The sequence below is a fragment of the Mytilus edulis genome, chromosome 9 (assembly GCF_963676685.1).
Source record: "Mytilus edulis chromosome 9, xbMytEdul2.2, whole genome shotgun sequence".
Classification (NCBI taxonomy): domain Eukaryota; kingdom Metazoa; phylum Mollusca; class Bivalvia; order Mytilida; family Mytilidae; genus Mytilus; species Mytilus edulis.
The window spans coordinates 67,364,497-67,387,305 of record NC_092352.1 but is presented as its reverse complement, the minus strand read 5'-3'; the positions used below and the strand labels follow the sequence as shown (position 1 = coordinate 67,387,305).

The following is a 22,809-nucleotide window of genomic DNA, read 5'->3' as shown; positions in this document are numbered from 1 at the left end:
TTTTAGACGGGACGTATTATGGTATACCGTTGTCCGTCCGTCCGTCTGTCTGTCTGTCCCTCCGTCCGTCCGTCTGGCCGTCGTCAACACTTCGGACAATAACTCAAAAACGCTTTCACCAATTTCCATGAAACTTAAGTGAATTGTTTATATCTATTGACGTAAGCTCCCTTTCGTTTTTTTTTAATTTCAGATTTAAAGTTTTGGATTGATGGGGCTTTATTCATAAAAAAGGGGGGATTTTCAACACTTCGGACAATAACTCAAAAAGGCTTTCACCAATGTCCTGACTATTGGGCTGAGGATTCTATCAGAGACAATACCTGTAGACCTATAGACCTATAGACCTTCACCTGTAGTGGTATCAACCCTGCAGAAAATTTCAGAAAATTAATCTATCAATGTATAATGGCTAAAATTGTAAGTCAAATAAGCCTAAAACAAGAATGTGTCAAAAGTACATGGATGCCCAACTCACACTTTCATTTTCTATGTTCAGTGGACCATGAAATTGGGGATCTTAACTATTTTTAAAAAACAAAAATTAGGAAGAGTATATCATACAGAACATGTTTACTAAGTTTCAAGTTAATTGGACTTCAACTTCATCAGAAACTACCTTGAACAAAAACTTTAATAACCTGAAGTGGGACAGACAGACAAACAGACAGACAAATGTACAGAAAAATAAACAAATAAAGGACACACACACTAACAATCCTATTAAGCCCCCGGGAGGGACATAAAAACTAGTCTGAAAAAAAGGTTTTTTCACTTTAATTTGCATTTTAAATTATTAAGTCAATCCTTCTTTCTGTATCCAGGAAAACCATCTTTGATCAAAACTAACATCCCCTTTCTCAATCATAACCTAAAATTAGGAAAAAAAATATCACCAAAGACGTTTTAAATGCATATTAAATGACATAACAAAAAGCTCAAACACATCAAACAAATGGAAAACAACTGTCATATTCCTGACTTTGTACAGGCATTTCCTTATGTAGGAAACGGTGGATTAAACCTGGTATTATAGCTAGCTTATCATCTCACTTGCATTACAATCATTTTTCTTTTTATACATCTATCATTTTTTTTTGTCAGGAGCGAAAAAATTTCTTGTAAAATTGAAACCACTTTTTGAATAAATTTCCCACGACAAAGAATAAGTACCTACCGGTTGATCTTTATCCCCTGTTTCATCACTGTCATCCTCCTCCTCCTGATTTTGACATAAATCTTCTTTCAAGTACTGAAAAAAACACATTAAAGTCATGAGAAACGAGTGACCGGTGAAAAATAATGTTCTTCCAATTCTTGAACTAATGCATACAAACATCCTAAACTTCGTCTTCTGTGCTCGAATTTATCATTTTTTTCGTGTAAATTTCGTATAATTGTCAATTTTTTTTCTCAATCGGTCAGTGTTGTTGTGAAAATATGGCAGGTAATTAAAGTTCGTGTTTTGAAGCCGAAGTTTAACGATTGTCACCTGTTTGTCAACAATTGACGAAAAATAAACAAAAAAGCATGGAAATTGAGCACGTGTTTAACATGTAAATTCAGATAATAGTTTATTTTAAGGACATCCATGCGTATTGTGGTCACCGGATTTTTACGAGATGGGTCACACTGAGGTCACCTTGCATACGGAAAATATGTCGGGGGAATAGCTTGCTGGAAGGAAGCTATTCAAATAAAGTAAACTTCTTCTAAATATGAATAAATTAAAGAATTTTCTTCAGAAAAAAGTATATGTACATAAGTTTTATAATGAAAACTATCCATTGAGTTATAAAAATCATATGCATTATTTTTTTTTGATTTGAGGTTTCTTATGACTTTAATATGACAAAATATGTATGATAATTTTCTATACAAATTAATGATTACTCCCTTATATACTGTAAATGTGTCACACAAATTTTGTTTGTCCATCCGATGAGTTCAGCCTTTTTCAACTGATTTTTATAGTTTTTTCTTATGTTGTACTATTATACCAATGTCCCAGGTTAGGGAGAGGGTTTGGATCCCATTAACATGTTCAATATAAAAAAGAAGATGTGGTATGATTGCCAATGAGACAACTATCCACAAAAGACCAAAATGACACAGAAATTAACAACTATTTCACCGTACGGCCTTCACACAACCCTGCCACATTATGTATGTATGTGTCTGTCCCAAGTCAGGAGCCTGAAATTCAGTGGTTGTCGTTTTGTGCACGGGGGGGAGGGGGGGGCGGTAACTTCCTATTATTGGGTATACGGGGATGTGCCAAAAATATGGGTCATAATTTTGCAAGATTTTATATAAAAATGACCCTCCTTTTTAATGACATCCTATATTAAAATGCATTTACTTTTGATAACTGTATATTGATTTGGGGTATGATCTACATATCATATATAAATATGCTATTGAGAATCTTACATTATTAATGGTCAATATATAACGAAAAAATATATGTGCACCAAACGATGTCAATTCATATATAAAAACTTAAGGGTAGCTGGTATATTTATGAATTATTTATGAATTATGAGTGATGCTGAGTTAGTGCTTATATAAGCAATATTGTATCTAAGTATAGGTCATTCTTTCTCAAATATTTATATAACTATAGGTACTGAATTTCAGTAAATGTTATATTAAAATGGGTACGTTTTTTGAGGCAAAAATGGCACACCACTACCAAAAAAATATCGAAGTTACACCCCTCCCCACATTGTCATTTCGGGGCCTTTTATAGTTGTTAATTTCTGTGTCATTTTGGTCTCTTGAGGAGATTTGTCTCATTGAATATCTTAAATGTATGCAATGTTTGTATCATTTCAACCTTTCTAATAGATATTTCACAAAAACTTATAAGGGTTGGTTTACTTGCAATCAGTAAAACAACTGTGAGATCAGACAGACCACAAAAATGAAGTTTGCATAATAAGTTATCTCCCATTTTCAAATTTTAAGTTTCAAAATTTTTAAATTTGACAAAACAAAATCTGTTTTTTTTAAGACAGACACAGAATAAGAATGTTTTGGTTGCAATAATTTACCTTAGAAGCTGTGGATATAATATGTTCAGGTACATCAAATTCAGCTTGCTGCCTTTCAGTCTAAAAGTAAGCAATCAAATTAAAATATAAATTAAAAATCTTCAAGTTATTATGGGAAAGTACCTCTGTTTCTTTAATAATATAAGGTTGAGATGGTCTGATGGAGAATATTTAATACCACACCGAGAATATTTAATACCACACCATGAAATACATATGTACATGCAAAATGATTACTTCCAATAAATTAAAAGATTTCTTCATAAATGCTAAATATCCCATTCCATTTCATAACAGCATAGTGCAATTAAAAAAAATATTTAGAAGCTTATTTCTATTTTTTTTTTTTTTTTTTATACTGTAAATTCAGAAATTATTGCGAGGTTTTTATTATTGCGAAGAATGCATCAGAGTTGTCAACGCAATAATTAAAACTCGCATTTTATAATATTTTATCTGAATTAAGCAGGACTTTTCTCAAAATCGTAAAAATTAAAATCGCATTTAAGTTTAAAATGACATAATCGCAATAATAACTGCACGCAATAATTTCTGAAGTTACAGTATATAGATATTTGTCATTCAGTGATCAAATCTGAGGCAATTTCATCTATTACAAAGTAAAAAAAATCTCTAATAAAGGAAAAATACATCTCACTTCCTAAATCTTTGGAGGAATATTAATGATTTTATATAGTGTATAAACTATTTTTACATTTTTGTTCTGTTTTTATGTCATTTAGAGCATATCATATACCTGTAGCTGATTATTGGAAACTATGTTCATCTCTATAATATGTCATTTATGGGGTGAAGGGGTAAATGGGGTTAAGTGCATTGTTTGGATGATATCTCATAGTTCTAAACATAAAATATTCCTTAAGTATATTTAGAAAAACAATATAGCTACCTCATTCAGTATCTTCATCAGTTTTACTTTGAAAAATGAACTAGAATTTCTTAATATATTAATCAGTAGCAACCTGAAACATAATAACAAAAATAAACTCAACCATTACTGACAGAAAATATCAAAGTAAATATATGCATTAAAATACTGTCTGATAACATTTTTGAATGGTTTTAAACTTGTCAATTTTGGGGCCCTCTATAGATTGCTGTTTGGTGTGAGCCAAAGCTCAATGTTGAAGATCGTACTTTGACCTATAATTGTTTACGTTTACAAATTGTGACTTGGATGGTCAGTTATCTCATTGGACACTCACATCTTCTTATATCTATTGAATATTTTTTTCACAGCTTGCTACAAACTGTGTGTTTTTGAATAATGTACATCTTTTCAGCCTATTCTTTAAAAAAAAAAAATTATTTGCTTTTCAATTTAAACTTAACAGTCAGAAATATGTATACCTGGTTCTGATAACACAAGACAATCTTTTCATCCTGATATATTCTAAGCTGCTGTGATTATTTTGTTCAATCCTAGTTTGGTAGCAGTGACCTAATTTTATCCATAAACTGTAGGTAAATGGATGCATTGTCAGCAAGAGCTTCAAACTTTCTTCTAATCCTGAAAAAAGATTAATACTCACATGTCACAAATATACAAAATAGAAACGACAGTTCAAGTTATAATGAAGGATTGATTAAATTTTTCGTTTCATTCTGGGAATAGTTTTTGCCTAAAATAAACAACTGACTTATTACATAATATTAAAGAATTGAAACTTTTCTACATTTACACATATCAATTTTTAAAAAGTCATGTGAAACCAGTGACTGGTGAAAAATAACATTTATTCAATTTTTAAACCAATGCTAGATATATCATAAACTAAGTATTCTGTGCACAAATTTTTTTTTTTACATATCCTTATCGCTTAATCGTCAATTTATTCTCTCTCTGTTTTTGATGATGTGAAAGTATGGTAGATAATTATTTGTAGTGTTTTGTAGCCATAGTTTTATCAATTGTCACAATCAACAAAGAAGCATGGATATTTAGCACGTGTTTAACATGTAAAATAAGATAAAAGTTTATTTCATTGACAGATCCATGCGTATCATTGTGACCAACAGATTAAAACTGTATGACATACCTTCAGATCCATGCGTATTATTGGGACCAGCAGATTAAAACTGTATGACATACCTTCAGATCCATGCGTATTATTGGGACCAGCAGATTAAAACTGTATGACATACCTTCAGATCCATGCGTATTATTGGGACCAGCAGATTAAAACTGTATGACATACCTTCAGATCCATGCGTATTATTGGGACCAACAGATTAAAACTGTATGACATACCTTCAGATCCATGCGTATTATTGGGACCAACAGATTAAAACTGTATGACATACCTTCAGATCCATGCGTATTATTGGGACCAACAGATTAAAACTGTATGACATACCTTCAGATCCATGCGTATTATTGGGACCAACAGATTAAAACTGTATGACATACCTTCAGATCCATGCGTATTATTGGGACCAACAGATTAAAACTGTATGACATACCTTCAGATCCATGCGTATTATTGGGACCAACAGATTAAAACTGTATGACATACCTTCAGATCCATGCGTATTATTGGGACCAACAGATTAAAACTGTATGACATACCTTCAGATCCATGCGTATTATTGGGACCAGCAGATTAAAACTGTATGACATACCTTCAGATCCATGCGTATTATTGGGACCAGCAGATTAAAACTGTATGACATACCTTCAGATCCATGCGTATCATTGTGACCAACAGATTAAAACTGTATGACATACCTTCAGATCCATGCGTATTATTGGGACCAACAGATTAAAACTGTATGACATACCTTCAGATCCATGCGTATTATTGGGACCAGCAGATTAAAACTGTATGACATACCTTCAGATCCATGCGTATTATTGGGACCAGCAGATTAAAACTGTATGACATACCTTCAGATCCATGCGTATTATTGGGACCAGCAGATTAAAACTGTATGACATACCTTCAGATCCATGCGTATTATTGGGACCAGCAGATTAAAACTGTATGACATACCTTCAGATCCATGCGTATTATTGTGACCAACAGATTAAAACTGTATGACATACCTTCAGATCCATGCGTATTATTGGGACCAGCAGATTAAAACTGTATGACATACCTTCAGATCCATGCGTATTATTGTGACCAACAGATTAAAACTGTATGACATACCTTCAGATCCATGCGTATTATTGGGACCAACAGATTAAAACTGTATGACATACCTTCAGATCCATGCGTATTATTGGGACCAGCATATTAAAACTGTATGACATACCTTCAGATCCATGCGTATTATTGGGACCAGCAGATTAAAACTGTATGACATACCTTCAGATCCATGCGTATTATTGGGACCAACAGATTAAAACTGTATGGCATACCTTCAGATCCATGCGTATTATTGTGACCAACAGATTAAAACTGTATGGCATACCTTCAGATCCATGCGTATTATTGGGACCAGCATATTAAAACTGTATGACATACCTTCAGATCCATGCGTATTATTGGGACCAACAGATTTAAACTGTATGACATACCTTCAGATCCATGCATATTATTGGGACCAGCAGATTAAAACTGTATGACATACCTTCAGATCCATGCGAATTATTGGGACCAACAGATTAAAACTGTATGACATACCTTCAGATCCATGCGTATTATTGGGACCAACAGATTAAAACTGAATGACATACCTTCAGATCCATGCGTATTATTGGGACCAACAGATTAAAACTGTATGACATACCTTCAGATCCATGCATATTATTGGGACCAGCAGATTAAAACTGTATGACATACCTTCAGATCCATGCGTATTATTGGGACCAACAGATTAAAACTGTATGACATACCTTCAGATCCATGCGTATTATTGGGACCAGCAGATTAAAACGGTATGACATACCTTCAGATCCATGCGTATTATTGGGACCAATAGATTAAAACTGTATGACATACCTTCAGATCCATGCGTATTATTGGGACCAGCAGATTAAAACTGTATGACATACCTTCAGATCCATGCGTATTATTGGGACCAGCAAAACTGTATGACATACCTTCAGATCCATGCGTATTATTGGGACCAACAGATTAAAACTGTATGACATACCTTCAGATCCATGCGTATTATTGTGACCAACAGATTAAAACTGTATGGCATACCTTCAGATCCATGCGTATTATTGGGACCAGCAGATTAAAACTGTATGACATACCTTCAGATCCATGCGTATTATTGGGACCAACAGATTAAAACTGTATGACATACCTTCAGATCCATGCATATTATTGGGACCAGCAGATTAAAACTGTATGACATACCTTCAGATCCATGCGTATTATTGGGACCAACAGATTAAAACTGTATGACATACCTTCAGATCCATGTGTATTATTGGGACCAACATATTGAAACTGTATGACATACCTTCAGTATCTTTCATCTCTACCTGTATTTGACTTAATAGTAAATTGGTTTGCATGATTTGGTCAGGAGATTTGGCATCAGACACCTGAAACATAAAGATTATAATTAATATCCACATCTCATTTTGTTTAAGTTTATTTATCATGTTTATCTCATTTCTAAAATGACTTGGCTTATTTCATCTTATAACTTGATTTATCTCATCTTATGACTTGATTTATCTCATTTGATGTCTTGTTATCTCATCATGTTACATGTATAACTAGTTTTATTTCATTTGATGACTTGATTTATTTCATTAAATGACTTGATAAGTCTTATCTTATGACTTGATATGTCTTATCTTATGACTTGATATGTCTTAACTAATAACTTGATATGTCTTATCTTATGACTTGATATGTCTTATCTTATGACTTGATAAGTCTTATCTTATGACTTGATATGTCTTATCTTATGACTTGATATGTCTTATCTTATGACTTGATATGTCTTATCTTATGACTTGATATGTCTTATCTTATGACTTGATATGTCTTATCTAATAACTTGATATGTCTTATCTAATAACTTGATATGTCTTATCTTATGACTTGATATGTTTTATCTTATGACTTGATATGTTTTATCTTATGACTTGATATGTCTTATCTTATGACTTGATATGTTTTATCTTATGACTTGATATGTTTTATCTTATGACTTGATATGTCTTATCTTATGACTTGATATGTCTTATCTTATGACTTGATAAGTCTTATCTAATAACTTGATTTATCTCATTTAATGACATATATCATTGCATCTAACTAATAACTTGATTTATCTCTTTTAATGAAATATATTATTGCACCTAATAACTTGATTTATCTCATTTAATGACATATATCATTGCACCTAATAACTTGATTTATCTCATTTAATGACATATATCATTGCATCTAACTAATAACTTGATTTATCTCATTTAATGAAATATATTATTGCACCTAATAACTTGATTTATCTCATTTAATGACATATATCATTGCACCTAATAACTTGATTTATCTCATTTAATGACATATATCATTGCATCTAACTAATAACTTGATTTATCTCATTTAATGAAATATATTATTGCACCTAATAACTTGATTTATCTCATTTAATGACATATATCATTGCATCTAACTAATAACTTGATTTATCTCATTAAATGACATATATCATTGCATCTAACTAATAACTTGATTTATCTCATTTAATGACATATATCATTGCATCTAATAACTTGATTTATCTCATTTAATGACATATATCATTGCATCTAACTAATAACTTGATTTATCTCATTTAATGACATTTATCATTGCATCTAACTAATAATTTGATTTATCTCATTTAATGACATTTATCATTGCATCTAACTAATAACTTGATTGATCTCTTTTAATGACATTTATCATTGCATCTAACTAATAACTTGATTTATCTCTTTTAATGACATATATCATTGCATCTAATAACTTGATTTATCTCATTTAATGACATTTATCATTGCATCTAATAACTTGATTTATCTCATTTAATGACATATATCATTGCATCTAACTAATAACTTGATTTATCTCATTTAATGACATTTATCATTGCATCTAACTAATAACTTGATTTATCTCATTTAATGACATTTATCATTGCATCTAACTAATAACTTGATTTATCTCATTTAATGACATATATCATTGCATCTAACTAATAACTTGATTTATCTCTTTTAATGACATATATCATTGCATCTAATAACTTGATTTATCTCATTTAATGACATATATCATTGCATCTAACTAATAACTTGATTTATCTCTTTTAATGACATATATCATTGCATCTAATAACTTGATTTATCTCATTTAATGACATATATCATTGCACTTAACTAATAACTTGATTTATCTCATTTAATAACTTTCATTGTTTAATGATTTAATCTTGAAATCAAAAATCATAAATTGGAATTCCTTACCGGTAATCATCAAAAATAAATGAAATGAGTAATAACCCATTCTTTAAAAACAAATTGTAGGGTCATCGATAGACCATAAACATATTAGGTAGTGTGAACAAGACCATTTCCTGCTCATTTGTGACCATTTTACAACAATCTAAATAATAAATGTAAAAAAAATCTTAATTCAAAATAGGACATGTTTGCACCAAATCCTTTTTGCATTATTTTTAAACAAGTGAAACTCATAAAATGACATTGCTTTGGAAAAGAGATGGTGTACAATAATCTTACCAATTGTTGAGCTATATCCAAAGCTTCAGCATATTTCTCTGTATGAAGATAACACCTGGCCAAACACTCAAAAATGTCTTGTCTTAATGTTTTACTATTTAATGGTAAGCTATCTGAAAAAAATAATCTGATAGTAAATAACTCCTGTAATATAATGATTTGACCTAGAAGAAATTACCAATACTTAAACTTTCAAACTTTAAGCATGTGATGGCTATTATATCAGTTCATAGCGACTAGATTTTTTCCAAAATATTACAGAAAAATATTGAAATTAATATTTAGTGCTTGTATATTATGTAAACCGGTATGTAGATAATATGAATATTGTTTCATAGCTTTTAAATTGTTGTTTAATATTTGATACCATAACCAGAAACAACAGTTGGGTTTGTGTTTTCAAATATAAAAATAGTCAGATTGGGAAAAATCTTGTTTATAAAAATCCTTTTACACAAAAAAACTCATCTGTAAATAGCCCATGATAATATTTTTTTTTTCTTTCTCATCATAATTCTATAGGATTTTTTTAATCATTTGCATGTCTTTATCACAGACAAAAATTAAATGACCCATCCCAGGGGGTTCCAACCATCGGAACCCCCACCCTGGATTCGCCACTGCATCCAAACATCAAAGACAGTTGAGTAATAAGTTAACGATAGCATTAATTATAAACAATTGAATCAATCCTATTTTGTAGGTTGTACAAACAAGTTCATCCATTTGGGTCTCCAAAGGGGTGTGAGCTGGTTAAAAGTGAGAAATCAATATCACAGATCCCAATAATCTTAGTGAATGCATCGTCTTTTACAACTTGACATGTTTAGTTTGTCAGTTATTTTGAACATCTACAGTTCTCAAAAATATTTTTTTAAGAAATTTAATCTTGAAAATTACAAACCCTTAATAAAAAGTACATATGGAATGTATGAAAACTAAGATATTAAAATAATGCAGTATATTTTACTTCCAATTTGAAAAAAAAATACTTATCCTAGGAATCGTAATTAAAAGTTGTTATTTGAAACAGCTTAATCATCCTGATCATGTAATATTTCTTAATATTTCAGACATGTCAGACTAGAATTCCTAGGAATTACTGAATCCAATTGAATCAAAATTCAATGTACCTAGTCCTTCTTTGTATGAGTCTATTGCCTCTGTGTACTGTTTCTGGTGATACAAGTTATCTCCCCTGAATTTGTAAACATTCCCAGCATTATCTGGTTCTGGTGTTTCTGTTTTGTACCACTAAAAGTATGAAACAGGGTCATATTAGGTAAATAAGAGTATTTTTTTATATTGATAAATAATTCATCTACTGAACAGTAAATACAAGTAAACTGAATGTGTTGTATGTGTAATACATTCAGTCAAAATAAAGCTTTATTAGTCGTCCTCTGATCTGTATCACCAGTTGCGGATCCAGAACTTTTCTTAAGGAGGGCCCGCTGACTGACCTAAGGGGGTCTGCTCCAGTCATACTTCAATGATTCCCTATATAATCAACCAAATTTTTCCCACAAAAGGGGGGGCCCGGGCCCCCAAGGCCCCCCCTGGATCCGCCTATGATCACTCTGCACAGCTCTTAATAGAATTACATATCACAGCTTGTCCAGCTTTATGATGTCATATAAGTTGACTAAGACATATCACAGACATCCTTTATATTAACCTGAACTTATCATGTCATCTTCTGGGTGGCTGGTAAAACAAAGAAAACAATTGTATCATATAGAATATGCCAATACAACCCAATAAATTGATTATCTGATTGTCTTCAAATTGTAAAATATAATTGTTCAATATGAAGCCTTTTTTATATCGTCAGCTGCGCTCACTCTAAAAATAGCTTCATATTGTGACTCACAGCTGATATTTCATGCTATCATATACTTAGACTAAATAACATATGATTATGACTGTGTGATAATAGCATTAAATTGACGTTAATTTCATATTTTTCGAATCAGTGCTTAGCGGGCTGATATGAAAAGTTTATCACATGCTTCGATTGTTATCACATGCCTTTCCATAACGTTATCACATGGCATTCCGGTGATACTCAGCATATTCCGGAAAATGCACCTCAATGCTACATTTTCAGTGAAAAACATTACAAAGTACTTCAAAACAATTATTTGGATACTGAAAAGTATATAATGTAAAATAATAATAAAAAAAAGAAAAGAAAAATTAATAGATAAATGCATTTTTTAAAAGTTTCAAACATAATTTAGAAAGTTACTTTGAAAAAGTTGACTTTTCAACAGTGTTTTCAAAACAGTGTTCATTATGTATATTGTTGATTTTTTTTGTTGATTCGTCCATATTAAAATGTTTTTCTTCTGAGGTATATGGAAAGATTTCATATCAAATGTACAATAAAATTTGGGGTCCGACGTCCATGAACTTTTCAATCTAAATTGAACTTCTATTTGGAAACCATGTAAAAGGATCAATACATGCATCTGTTATTTTTTCTCCATTGTTGAAGCACATGATAAAAAGATCATAACATGTCATTTTTCATTTCGCATGTATTATCAGCCCTCGGTCAATATCAGCCCTCGAGCCATGCGGCTCTTGGGCTGATATTGAACCTAGGGCTGATAATACATGCGATATGAAAAATGCCATGTAATAATCTGATAATATCAATATGCGAATTTAAACAACTTGATAATCATGTTGTGTCAGAATTTACTGATGAAATGATCATGATTATGATGATATCAGTCATGATTGCAAAGGTTTTATCAAACCCGTAATCTGTATTACATCATGTCATGTGAAAAACATCTATTAAGACTAAACTTACAAAATGACAGGAACTCCATCCAAATATCTGTTTCAATTGATTGTGATGCAATATTAACTCTTTTGATTCAAGATACAGGTTTAGACCAATAAACATGATATAAGAACTTACAAATTCATTACAAACTTTTGCATTGTAGGATTTCTTCTTATCATTTTCATTCTCTTTCTTTGATTTAAAATCTTCATCATCAAATTCTAAACCAAGATCCATTACAACTGTAACAGAATGTAAATGAAAAATAAATAACAAATATATGTAAATTTAATGTTTTTATACTCAATTTCATTTATGTCATGTACAAAAAATGTATGTCATAGATATCTGTGCTAAATAATTTTCTGATAAAAAAAACTTGTTACATACTGTACATGTACAGTTTTGGAAATTTTTCAAATTAACATTTCTTATAAATGCTTATCATGTACAAGTGTATAACAATATATAGCTAGAAACCAAATGAAATGAGCTACATATTGAAAGCAGTTGATGCTACTTTTTTTAAGGTTGACTTTAGTGGAGGTATCTGTAGATTTTGTGCATATTTAAGTATATTTAGCTATGTTGAAAGATGTGCATATTTGATGGCAAAAAGTATAAAAAAATATACATATAGTCTCAAAGAAAACTTTTTTAATAATTGCTTTTAGCTAAATTGGTTAGTTACTAAGTGCACGTGCTAATTCATTCATTGGGAATGTCGACTATTTATGAGGGTAGTAATGCCCTTTAATGTCAGGCATCAAACAGTCATTTTCAGCTACCATTTGCGTCAATTGGTTAAAATTTTATCGTGATTCATCTTAATATCCTTATTGTGATTTGTCAGAGGTCTCAAATAATTAACCTTTCTGTCATTTTTGGAAAAAAAATTAACATTATATGTCAAAATCATTTGATGTTTTATCGGTTAAAAGAAAGTGTACATTTTGTCGTCATACACCATTGTACACCAAAAATTACTGTTAACGTCATTTGGCAAGAATTTTTACCATTATTTGTCATGAAGGTACCACGATAACAACCCTCATTTATGCTTCTATTATGTATGGATGTTTGACCTTCCCATGGTTAGAAACAATCACCTGTGCGTTATCAAAAACTGACTATACATGTACTTGATGTTCATGTTAAAAAATGTGTATCCCCAAACAATTCAACTATTTTTGAAGGACAGTACACTGTTCAATTGTACATAGACAATAACAGGCCAAGTCCCTACATGTATGTGTATAATTCATAATTTATCATTTTTTCAGTCTATTTTTCAGATGGAATAGAAATTATGACAAAAATGAAATAGCAGATCGTTATTTTAGTGTATGTTATGTATGATTGTAATGTGAACATGTCTGTCTAGCAGGGTTCATCTGATTTTTTTTAATTTTGTGTGCCTTTAAAAAAGTGTGAAGCATCTTCTTACAAAACCTTAATCTTTTACGAAAAGAATTCTGTTGTGAGAGCACAAACTTTGTCCGGGGAATGAAACGAAGTTATTTGTATCTTATGATGCGAAATACACAAAACAAAAACGGGTATTAAAATACTAGTTCCGGAACATGAAGTCCATCCTACTATTCCCTGATCCATCTGATATCTTTTTGAGGTATAATAAATAGTTGGAGTTCTTACGATCTTAAGACCACGATATGGACCACGCTCTGATTGGCTAATTTATTCTTTTCTTTATAAGTTATTCTTTATTTTCAGACAAACACCAGGCAGCTGACAGATAAAAAGTCTATTTTTTTTAATTTAACCAAGGACGTATAACTAACATATATACGTCCTTGATTTAACGTATTTAAAATTAGTTAAAATATATGTAGTGGTAAGTTAATTAAACTATTGAAATTATTCTAACTAAACAAGAACTCACAAGAACTTTATTTTTGCAAATTCGCGGCACCCAAATTATTTTTGTATCAGTACTTTTAATTGGTCCTTATATAAATTTTCATATCATTAAGCCGCAAGTCAAATCTCAGACTTTAAAATGGTACTTCGCAAGATCTGGTTTGCGCTAACCCAGTTTTAATTAGCGTGGGGCGCTGTCTTCCTGCTGATAGCGTTCCAGTGTACTAGCACTATAAAGTCCTGCAACTACGGTAGGCTAGCACAAAGCAGTCAAAATTTTACATACACCCTTTGGTTTTTTATTTATTTATTTATTTATTATTTTACTTCTCTTTTTTTTAGTACTGTACAAAACATCTCACTAATTCTTTTTGCATAACTCACATACACAAGTTTAGGCTTATTTCGGTTTATACAAAATATTTGGTATATAAATTCACATACACAATTTGGCATATCAAAATTATCCGCTCGTTGCTGCCGTTCACTGCTGTTTGTTTGGCCTAGCTTTCCTCCTGTTCCTACTTCTGGTGGCTCCGTGTTTATCAATTAATTATTTTTACGTATATATTGGTGTTTTTTATATTATTTTATTATATTTCTTTTTTCTTTTCTTTCTTTCTTTACTTATTCATCAATTTATTTATTCATTTATTTATCTAAAATTTTGCTCTTTATTAATTTTTCTTTTATCATTCTTTATGTCAATTACCATATATGGTAAAAATTAAATTATTATTTAATGCCCCAAAAAGGTGCAAGCCAGGACCAACCGTGCAAGGGCTGTATAGCCAGTCAAGGTCGTTAAAAACTTCCATTTCTTGGCAGATAATTATTTTACGGTGCCTGCTTGGTTTAACAGTATTGTTGATAAATATTTTCATTTTTACCCTCTAATTTACGGGGATGATTCACGTGTTTTCATATATTTTTTTCTCTATTGTATTCATATACAGTAAAACAATTTTATTTTTTTTATTTTTTTATATGTGTGTTTTTTTTTATTAGATAAACACACGTTATGGATAATGCCGGTTAATCGATCGATCGCCTTTCTCCTTGAATACTTTAGTGATCATCAGATGCTGCAGCTTGTTTTGCAGAAGGAAGAAAAGATGTAACTGTCTTTGCCGCATCGGATTTGTCTGTATCATGTTTGTTCGTAATTTGCAATTGATCTGCATGGTGTTTGTTTGGCTTTTTATTAGGATGTCATCATAATTATGGTATGACAATTTTGCTGATGGTGAGTCTATGCATTTTTGTACACTTTTAGTATATGAGGCCATACCAAAGAATGTGTCTGCTTGCACTAACCCTTCATACCCAGGCACTTCTATTAGAAAGAAAATGCCTACCTACATACCCAATCTCTCTACGTTTAGGTAGGGTTAAAGCAAACCAGAGTACTTTTAAATGTGGCCAGAGTACTTAAGAGTATACGAATTTTGCTACACGTCTTTGGGTTTTTTCTATGGAGTTGGTGTCCTCTTTTGTATATGGGTCCCATACGGTGCAGCAATATTCTAATTTTGAACGGATAAGGGGTTGACCAGTATGCCCATAGGTCCTTCATGGTAACTGAAGTTTATTTTATGATTTTTCTAAAGAACGCAAGAGTCTAGTTTGCCTTGGGTGACATGTTTGAATGTGTTTGATCCAAATTAAATTTCACGATATTGTCCCAGTTTAGTTAGGGTGGGGGGGTTCCTTTAAACTAGTTTACTTTGACCCTCCACATTTTGTATGTGCCTGTCAGACCCAGATTATTAGAATATTATTCAGTGGTTGTCGTTTGTTTCTGTATGTCATATTTGTTTTTCGTTTATAATTTTATACATAAAAGGCTGTTACATTTCTCGTTTGAATTGTTTAAAATATTTGTCATTTCGGAGTCTTTTATAGCCAACTTTATTGTATAGGTTTGGCTGATTATGGACGGACGTACGGTGATCTATAGTTGTGGACTTCTTTGTCATTTGGTCTCTTAGTTTGTGGAGAGTTGTTTCATTACCGATCATAAAACATCTTCTTATTTTTATAAAGCTTCAAAAAAGATGATATACAAATATCATCAGAAACTGGTATGTTGTAATTTTATAATGTTTAACTCTATAAATCATAAAATATGATGGTCGGATCTAGACATAGTCAGGCTATGCTATACTTGATGGTTTACACAGAAGATGTGGTATGAGTGCCAAGGAGACAACTCTCCGTACATGTCTTTATTTCAGTTGAAAGATTAAATTTTACAGGAGTCAGTTCGGTACGGGCCATATTAAGTAACACATATCAAAGGCTATTGTAATGATAGTGAACATAACAAACTTCTATATAGGACACACTGCACTAATAGTGGTAGTAGCTATGAGATTATAATAGATATACTAAGATGTAGTACGAGTGTCAAAGAGACAAGTTTCTATCCAAGTCACACTTTATAAAAGTAAACAAATATAGGTCAAACTAAAGTCTTCAACACGGAGCCTTTGCCCACACCTAACAACAATCTATATTAAAGGGTTCCAACAAATGACTAGTTTTAAACCATTCAAACGGGAAAACCAACAGTCTAATCTATATAAATAAAACGAGAAACGAGAAAAACTTGTGAACCCCATCAAGAAACGTTAACTACTGAACATTAGGTTCCTGACTTAGGACAGGTGTAACAAATGCAACCGGATTTAAACGTTTTAATAGGTACCAACCAACCTTCATCCTTACACGAAACAATAGTGTAACATCACAACATAGAAAGACACACTATAAAATATCAATTGAAATATAGATGTTATGTATTGATATCTTTCTTCTGTATTATTTAAATTTGTTAGATATTAAAAGGAAGATTAGCTATGACTAACGAAGTCATCATGTTATCTTTTTGTTCATTTTATCACTAGTGTCATTAATTTTCGAATTTTGACCTTTGAGATAAATTAAGGGGACGTTGACTACTATAGTATATTTATTTGTGAAGAATTTTATAGCAGACAAAAATGATGCATGAATATAAATTTAATAGATATAGGAAGATGTGGTATGAGTGCCAAGTCTTGTTTCAAACTATAATAGATATATAAAACTGTAGCATTTATGTATCGACAAAAATCTTAATATTTTTCCTATCGAAGGTTGGTAGTGTTCACCGTCTTCCTCCGCCAATAAAAACTGGTTGCCACGAAATAGACCTAAAAGTGGCGTTAAAACACCAAAAACAAATTTCCCTCAAAACAGACCTAATTAATTAACAACAGTAGTATTATTAATTTTATCACCAAGTGAAACAAAATCAAAAGACGATTCTTAAAACTGTTTACCTTTATAAATTATAGTATTGCAAAAAACTGAATGTGAACTACCAGTTTATTAAATTCCATGAGGTCGAAACATACACTCACAAATAATCTGTCTAGAGAACAGTTTTTTTTTTATATTTTATGAACTTTCACATCATTTTGGTCTCTGGTAGAGAAAAGTCTCATCGGCAATCATACTCATATTCTTTATTATATTAACTTGTTGAGCTTTTGTTTAACTGGCGTGTATTTTTTTTTCGTTGACGATATAACGGATAGAATGAAAAAGATAAGTACATATTTGTGGGGAAATATCTCTACAATAAAACTCTGATACTACATCCACTGCTTCTCTGTGCTTCTCCGCTAAATCAAAGAAACAAACAACCACACACACATTATCATGTATCTTTTAAGTGACATTTCGTTTGCTTCGTTAGCCTTACAGAGTCGTGATTGAAAGGCCATAGTTGATACCAAATCTAAATACCACGCTGAATTACGTCCATTATTCATATTTCATCTAGAGATTTTTCAAACGGAGAACTTGTCATGAGTTTTTGAAATACATTGCGACGAAATATATTATCAGTTATAATATTATTTGTATACATATAGTTGAATAGTAAACAATGATTGTTTTTTCATTGTTACGTTTTAAATAATTGAATTACGAAATGTTAGAAAGGAAAAGTGAATGATGAGCGTACATCTGCCCCTTGTAATTATCGTAGTTCAAGTTGCAATAATGTTTTGACTGATAGAATTAAAGGAATGCGGACAAATCACACACATACATGTTGTAAAATGATGAATTTCCTTTATTGGTTTGCAACATTGCGGTAATGACAATAAACACCATCCTTTTGAATTGAATATCAAAATGATACTGCTTTACTTCACAACGCAATTTTGCTGTTTTTATGCATCAGAGGGACTCCTACACCATTCTTTTCTGCAGGCATCGTTTGGCCACCTGACAAAAAAAAGAACCAGAACTTTTAAGGAAATACATCTTGGCAGAATATGAATTTGATGAGACATGCAAGTGTACGTTTTTACCGATGAAACATGAAAGTGTACGTTTTTACCGATGAAACATGCAAGTGTACGTTTTTACCGATGAAACATGCAAGTGTACGTTTTTACCGATGAAACATGCAAGTGTACGTTTTTACCGATGAAACATGCAACGTGTACGTTTTTACCGATGAAACATGCAAGTGTACGTTTTTACCGATGAAACATGCAACGTGTACGTTTTTACCGATGAAACATGCAAGTGTACGTTTTTACCGATGAAACATGCATCGTGTACGTTTTTACCGATGAAACATGCAACGTGTATCTTTAGATACATACAGCTTTTACCGATGAAACATGCAACGTGTATCTTTAGATACATACAGCTTTTATCGAATAGACATGCAATTTGTATCGATACAATCAATGTCATGGATAAAGAAAAACAACAGTAAAGCATGTTACTTCACAAAGAAAATGCTAGTCCAAAAAAATAATCAGACTTCTTTGGTTACGTGATGTACAAAATTATCTATTGATCAGTGGTCATTAATGATTGTATAAAATTTGGACAAAATTGAAGTTCACTATATATATGTAGCTAAGAGTAAGGTTCAGACTTAAAAGTTGCCTCATGAACCAACTGGTAAATATCATCTAAATTGTTATTTCCTAGGATAACACTGAAAAAACAGTATAAAATGCAGACTTGAATACTTACAAGTTTTACGACATTCGAAAATAGTCTCAAAATTATTCTGATTCCCTCCACATCCACCGTACGTGAATAGTTCACAATGTGTTGTCAGGCCATTGTAGTAATATCTTGGAAAATGTCCTTTACACTTCCCTGTTTCACTTGGTAAGGAGCAAATGTCAATAATTTTCGGTTCTTGTCCTGAAATGATTGTTACATAATTTATTGTAAGTGTTATTCTAGTCGAAAATTCGAACTTGGTTGTTTCAGTTATATTTTTCATTAACAAATTTTTAGAAAAATCTACGATTTACCAATTATACGTAAAAATGTTGTCGAACTTATCTTAAATATTTGACATTGCAACAGACTAGTACACAAACATAACCTCTAAGACAAATAATAACGAACAACTTATAGACAGTCTAAATAGTCTAATTTGGTACTATTACCGTACAGGAACAACATGTTGAAGTTGGCAACCGTCGTTTTGCGTGTGCATTATCCCGTTTTCCGTGAGCAATGCCCAGTCGGAAAAATTAACGGAGTCAGTTTGTAAGTGTTTGAAAGCACGTGCAAAATCATATGGAGTAGATAAAAATATGTAGTATATTGATCAATGTGTCTATGCAATGTGTTAGAATGAAATTCAAAACAGTGTGGCTGTGGCCATTGATTGACACATTAAATTCATCCATTAACTGGGACAATTTAGGTGAACGTTTGTATGTAACGACCACTTCTCACTATGTACTTTTTAAAGACACTTAAACTATGGGGTCACCAAAGGTTCTCAACACCTTAATAAAGTAATTCGAAAAATTAATCAGAAATAACGCGATGTTTTGATTTATATGAATTATATAAATCAAAACATAAAGGTTATTCCTGATTAATTTTTCGAATTATTTTATAATTAAAGGCGTTTAAAAACCTTTGGTGACCCCACAGTTTAAATGTCTATCGTAGGTACGTCGTGAACAGTGGTCGTTACAGACAAACGTTCACGTAAATTGTCCAAGTCAATGGATGAATTTAATGTGTCAATCAATGACCACAGCCACACTGTTTTGAATTTCATTCTATGTAGTCCAGTTAGTCCATACTACTAATGTTGTCTGCTAGTCTGACAAGTTTCATCCAAAAAAGTGATTTTAAGCTTGAACCGACATTGGTATGAATCGATTGGTTCTATTATTCAACTAATTGCAATTATTATTCGCCTCTTGTAGATGTAAAGGATAATGGTTGTATTTGAAAATGGACATTCAATCAAACTATTTGTTTACTTGTACAGATATTCGATATAAATATAAATAATATATTTGGTTTTTCAAGTGGCAAGCAAGTTTTGCATTCGATATAGGTGGTACATGTAAAAAGGTCTTAATTATGACTTTTCTAAATGAAAACAATAACAGAAATTTTCAGGCTTATAATCATGAATAAACTGAAACTAAATTTACCAAAAGCAATATCTATATTTCTATGAAGTACAATGTATTTCAAATTAAAAAGTCTGAAAAATTAAACGATAGCCATATATGCATGTATACATGCGCTATAGTTTATAAATTTATCGTAGCATTTGTTGGTGTATAATGATTGTATTAAAACTCTCTTTCTATTGCTGTTGTTTTTTTTTTTTTTTTTTTTATCAAATAAGATTACACCAGACGTGAAATTATATAAAATAACTTACCGAAAACACATGCAATGAAAATGCAAACAAGAATACAAAATATACTTCTATTCATCATTTAAAATGGTAATATTTAGGCTAATCATTTAGATGTAGGTGGTATTTATAGTAAACATGCATCTAGATATGTTATAATCACATATAATAATTGTTTTATGTACATTTGTACATACATTTAGGAAAAAATGTCATGTATAACATAATAGGTAATATATATTATTGCTTATAGGAAATAATTACACTAATGGTCATCATAAAATATGTCACATGTTTTGTTGTCCTGTTGTTTGATATAAAACAATGTAATCATGATACCACACAAAATGAAATTTATTTGTAAGGCTAGCCAAATATATATTGATCTTGCTTTTTTCAAATTGAAAAAGAAAGTGAGCATGCAAACTTGACAAGGGTATTTTTCATTTTATTATGAAACTTTGGTAGAAATTCTTCACGAAATTATAGTAAGAGAGTCGGACATATTCAAATTTGCCCGAGGTTACTATGACGTCCTTATACTGCTGTTTTGCCTCGGACGTTTGACGTAAGAGTAATCAAGTGCTCCAAGCTTGACTGGCAAAACAGCCGTTGGACGTCAAAGTAATCTCGGACCAGATTCAAAGATGACGTTATTTTCTACTTTTCTTTAATGATAATACTATTATAAATTAATGTTCAAAGGGAAATGTTCTATGTATTTTTTCCCAACATAAACAAGGGGTTGACTTATGCAGGTTATTAAATAAATGTATCTGTGTTTGTTATCGTGCATTAAATTAAATATGTATATACCAATTGAAAATCGTATTGCGCGATGATATCATTTAGTGGTTATAAAAGAATCTCTAATACAATCTATCAAAAATTAACTAACTACTGTTAGCACATTTTATATTTTAATTTGATGTGTTGCTGTCAAAGGGTTATTTTGACATCGTTTTGAAATAGACAACCGGTTTTTTTTGTATACATTTATTAGAAATCTAATTAGGCCGTTATTTTTCACGTTTGAACTGTTTTAAAAAGATTTGTGATTTCGGAGCCTTCTATAGGGTATATGCTTTGCTCATTGTTGAAGGAAAATTCAATGACCGAAATCTGTTAATTTTTGTGTCATTTGGTCTCTTGTGGAGAGTTGTCTGATTGGTAATCATACCACATATTCTTTTTACATAATAATATGAAATAGAATTAGAAGTTCGATATCGTATTGTCTATAGGGAAAAGAGACATATTTCATTCCCTTACGAATGCGTTATATTCTCAATCTTATTCATTTGTATCTGTAGATGTAAAGTGAAATTGTTTTAAGTTCGAAACATCATAAGCTTTCAATTTTCAATGAAGTATATGTAGACTGTAAGTGTATGTACGGCTTTCCTGAGTCAGCAGTTCACGTTCAGAAGGGCATTAAACGTGTGAAGGGTCGTCGATGTACAGCTATCCTGAGTCAGCAGTTCACGTGTAGAAGGGCATTAAACTTGTGAAGGGTCGTCGATGTACAGCTATCCTGAGTCAGCAGTTCACGTGTAGAAGGGCATTAAACTTGTGAAGGGTCGTCGATGTACAGCTATCCTGAGTCAGCAGTTCAAGTGCAGAAGGGCATTAAACTTGTGAAGGG

General features: G+C 31.5%; 1 protein-coding gene across 2 annotated transcripts; it reads right to left on the bottom strand.

The window, feature by feature from the left end:
* Nucleotides 1-760: 760 nt before the first annotated feature.
* Nucleotides 761-14,096, bottom strand: LOC139488852 (uncharacterized protein C8orf76 homolog). Of its 2 annotated transcripts, none has more exons than XM_071274799.1 (10): nucleotides 14,028-14,096; nucleotides 12,716-12,822; nucleotides 10,914-11,034; nucleotides 9,781-9,893; nucleotides 7,497-7,581; nucleotides 4,428-4,587; nucleotides 3,967-4,039; nucleotides 3,057-3,116; nucleotides 1,178-1,252; nucleotides 761-871 (listed from the first exon to the last, which is right to left on the bottom strand). In XM_071274799.1, exons 2-10 carry the CDS (start codon nucleotides 12,815-12,817, stop codon nucleotides 797-799), a joined length of 864 nt encoding a protein of 287 aa, XP_071130900.1. In that variant the 5' UTR covers nucleotides 12,818-12,822; nucleotides 14,028-14,096; the 3' UTR covers nucleotides 761-796. The 2 variants fall into 2 exon arrangements, with proteins under 2 accessions (XP_071130900.1, XP_071130901.1); XM_071274800.1 differs by having other exon boundaries at nucleotides 14,033-14,088.
* Nucleotides 14,097-22,809: the final 8,713 nt, after the last annotated feature.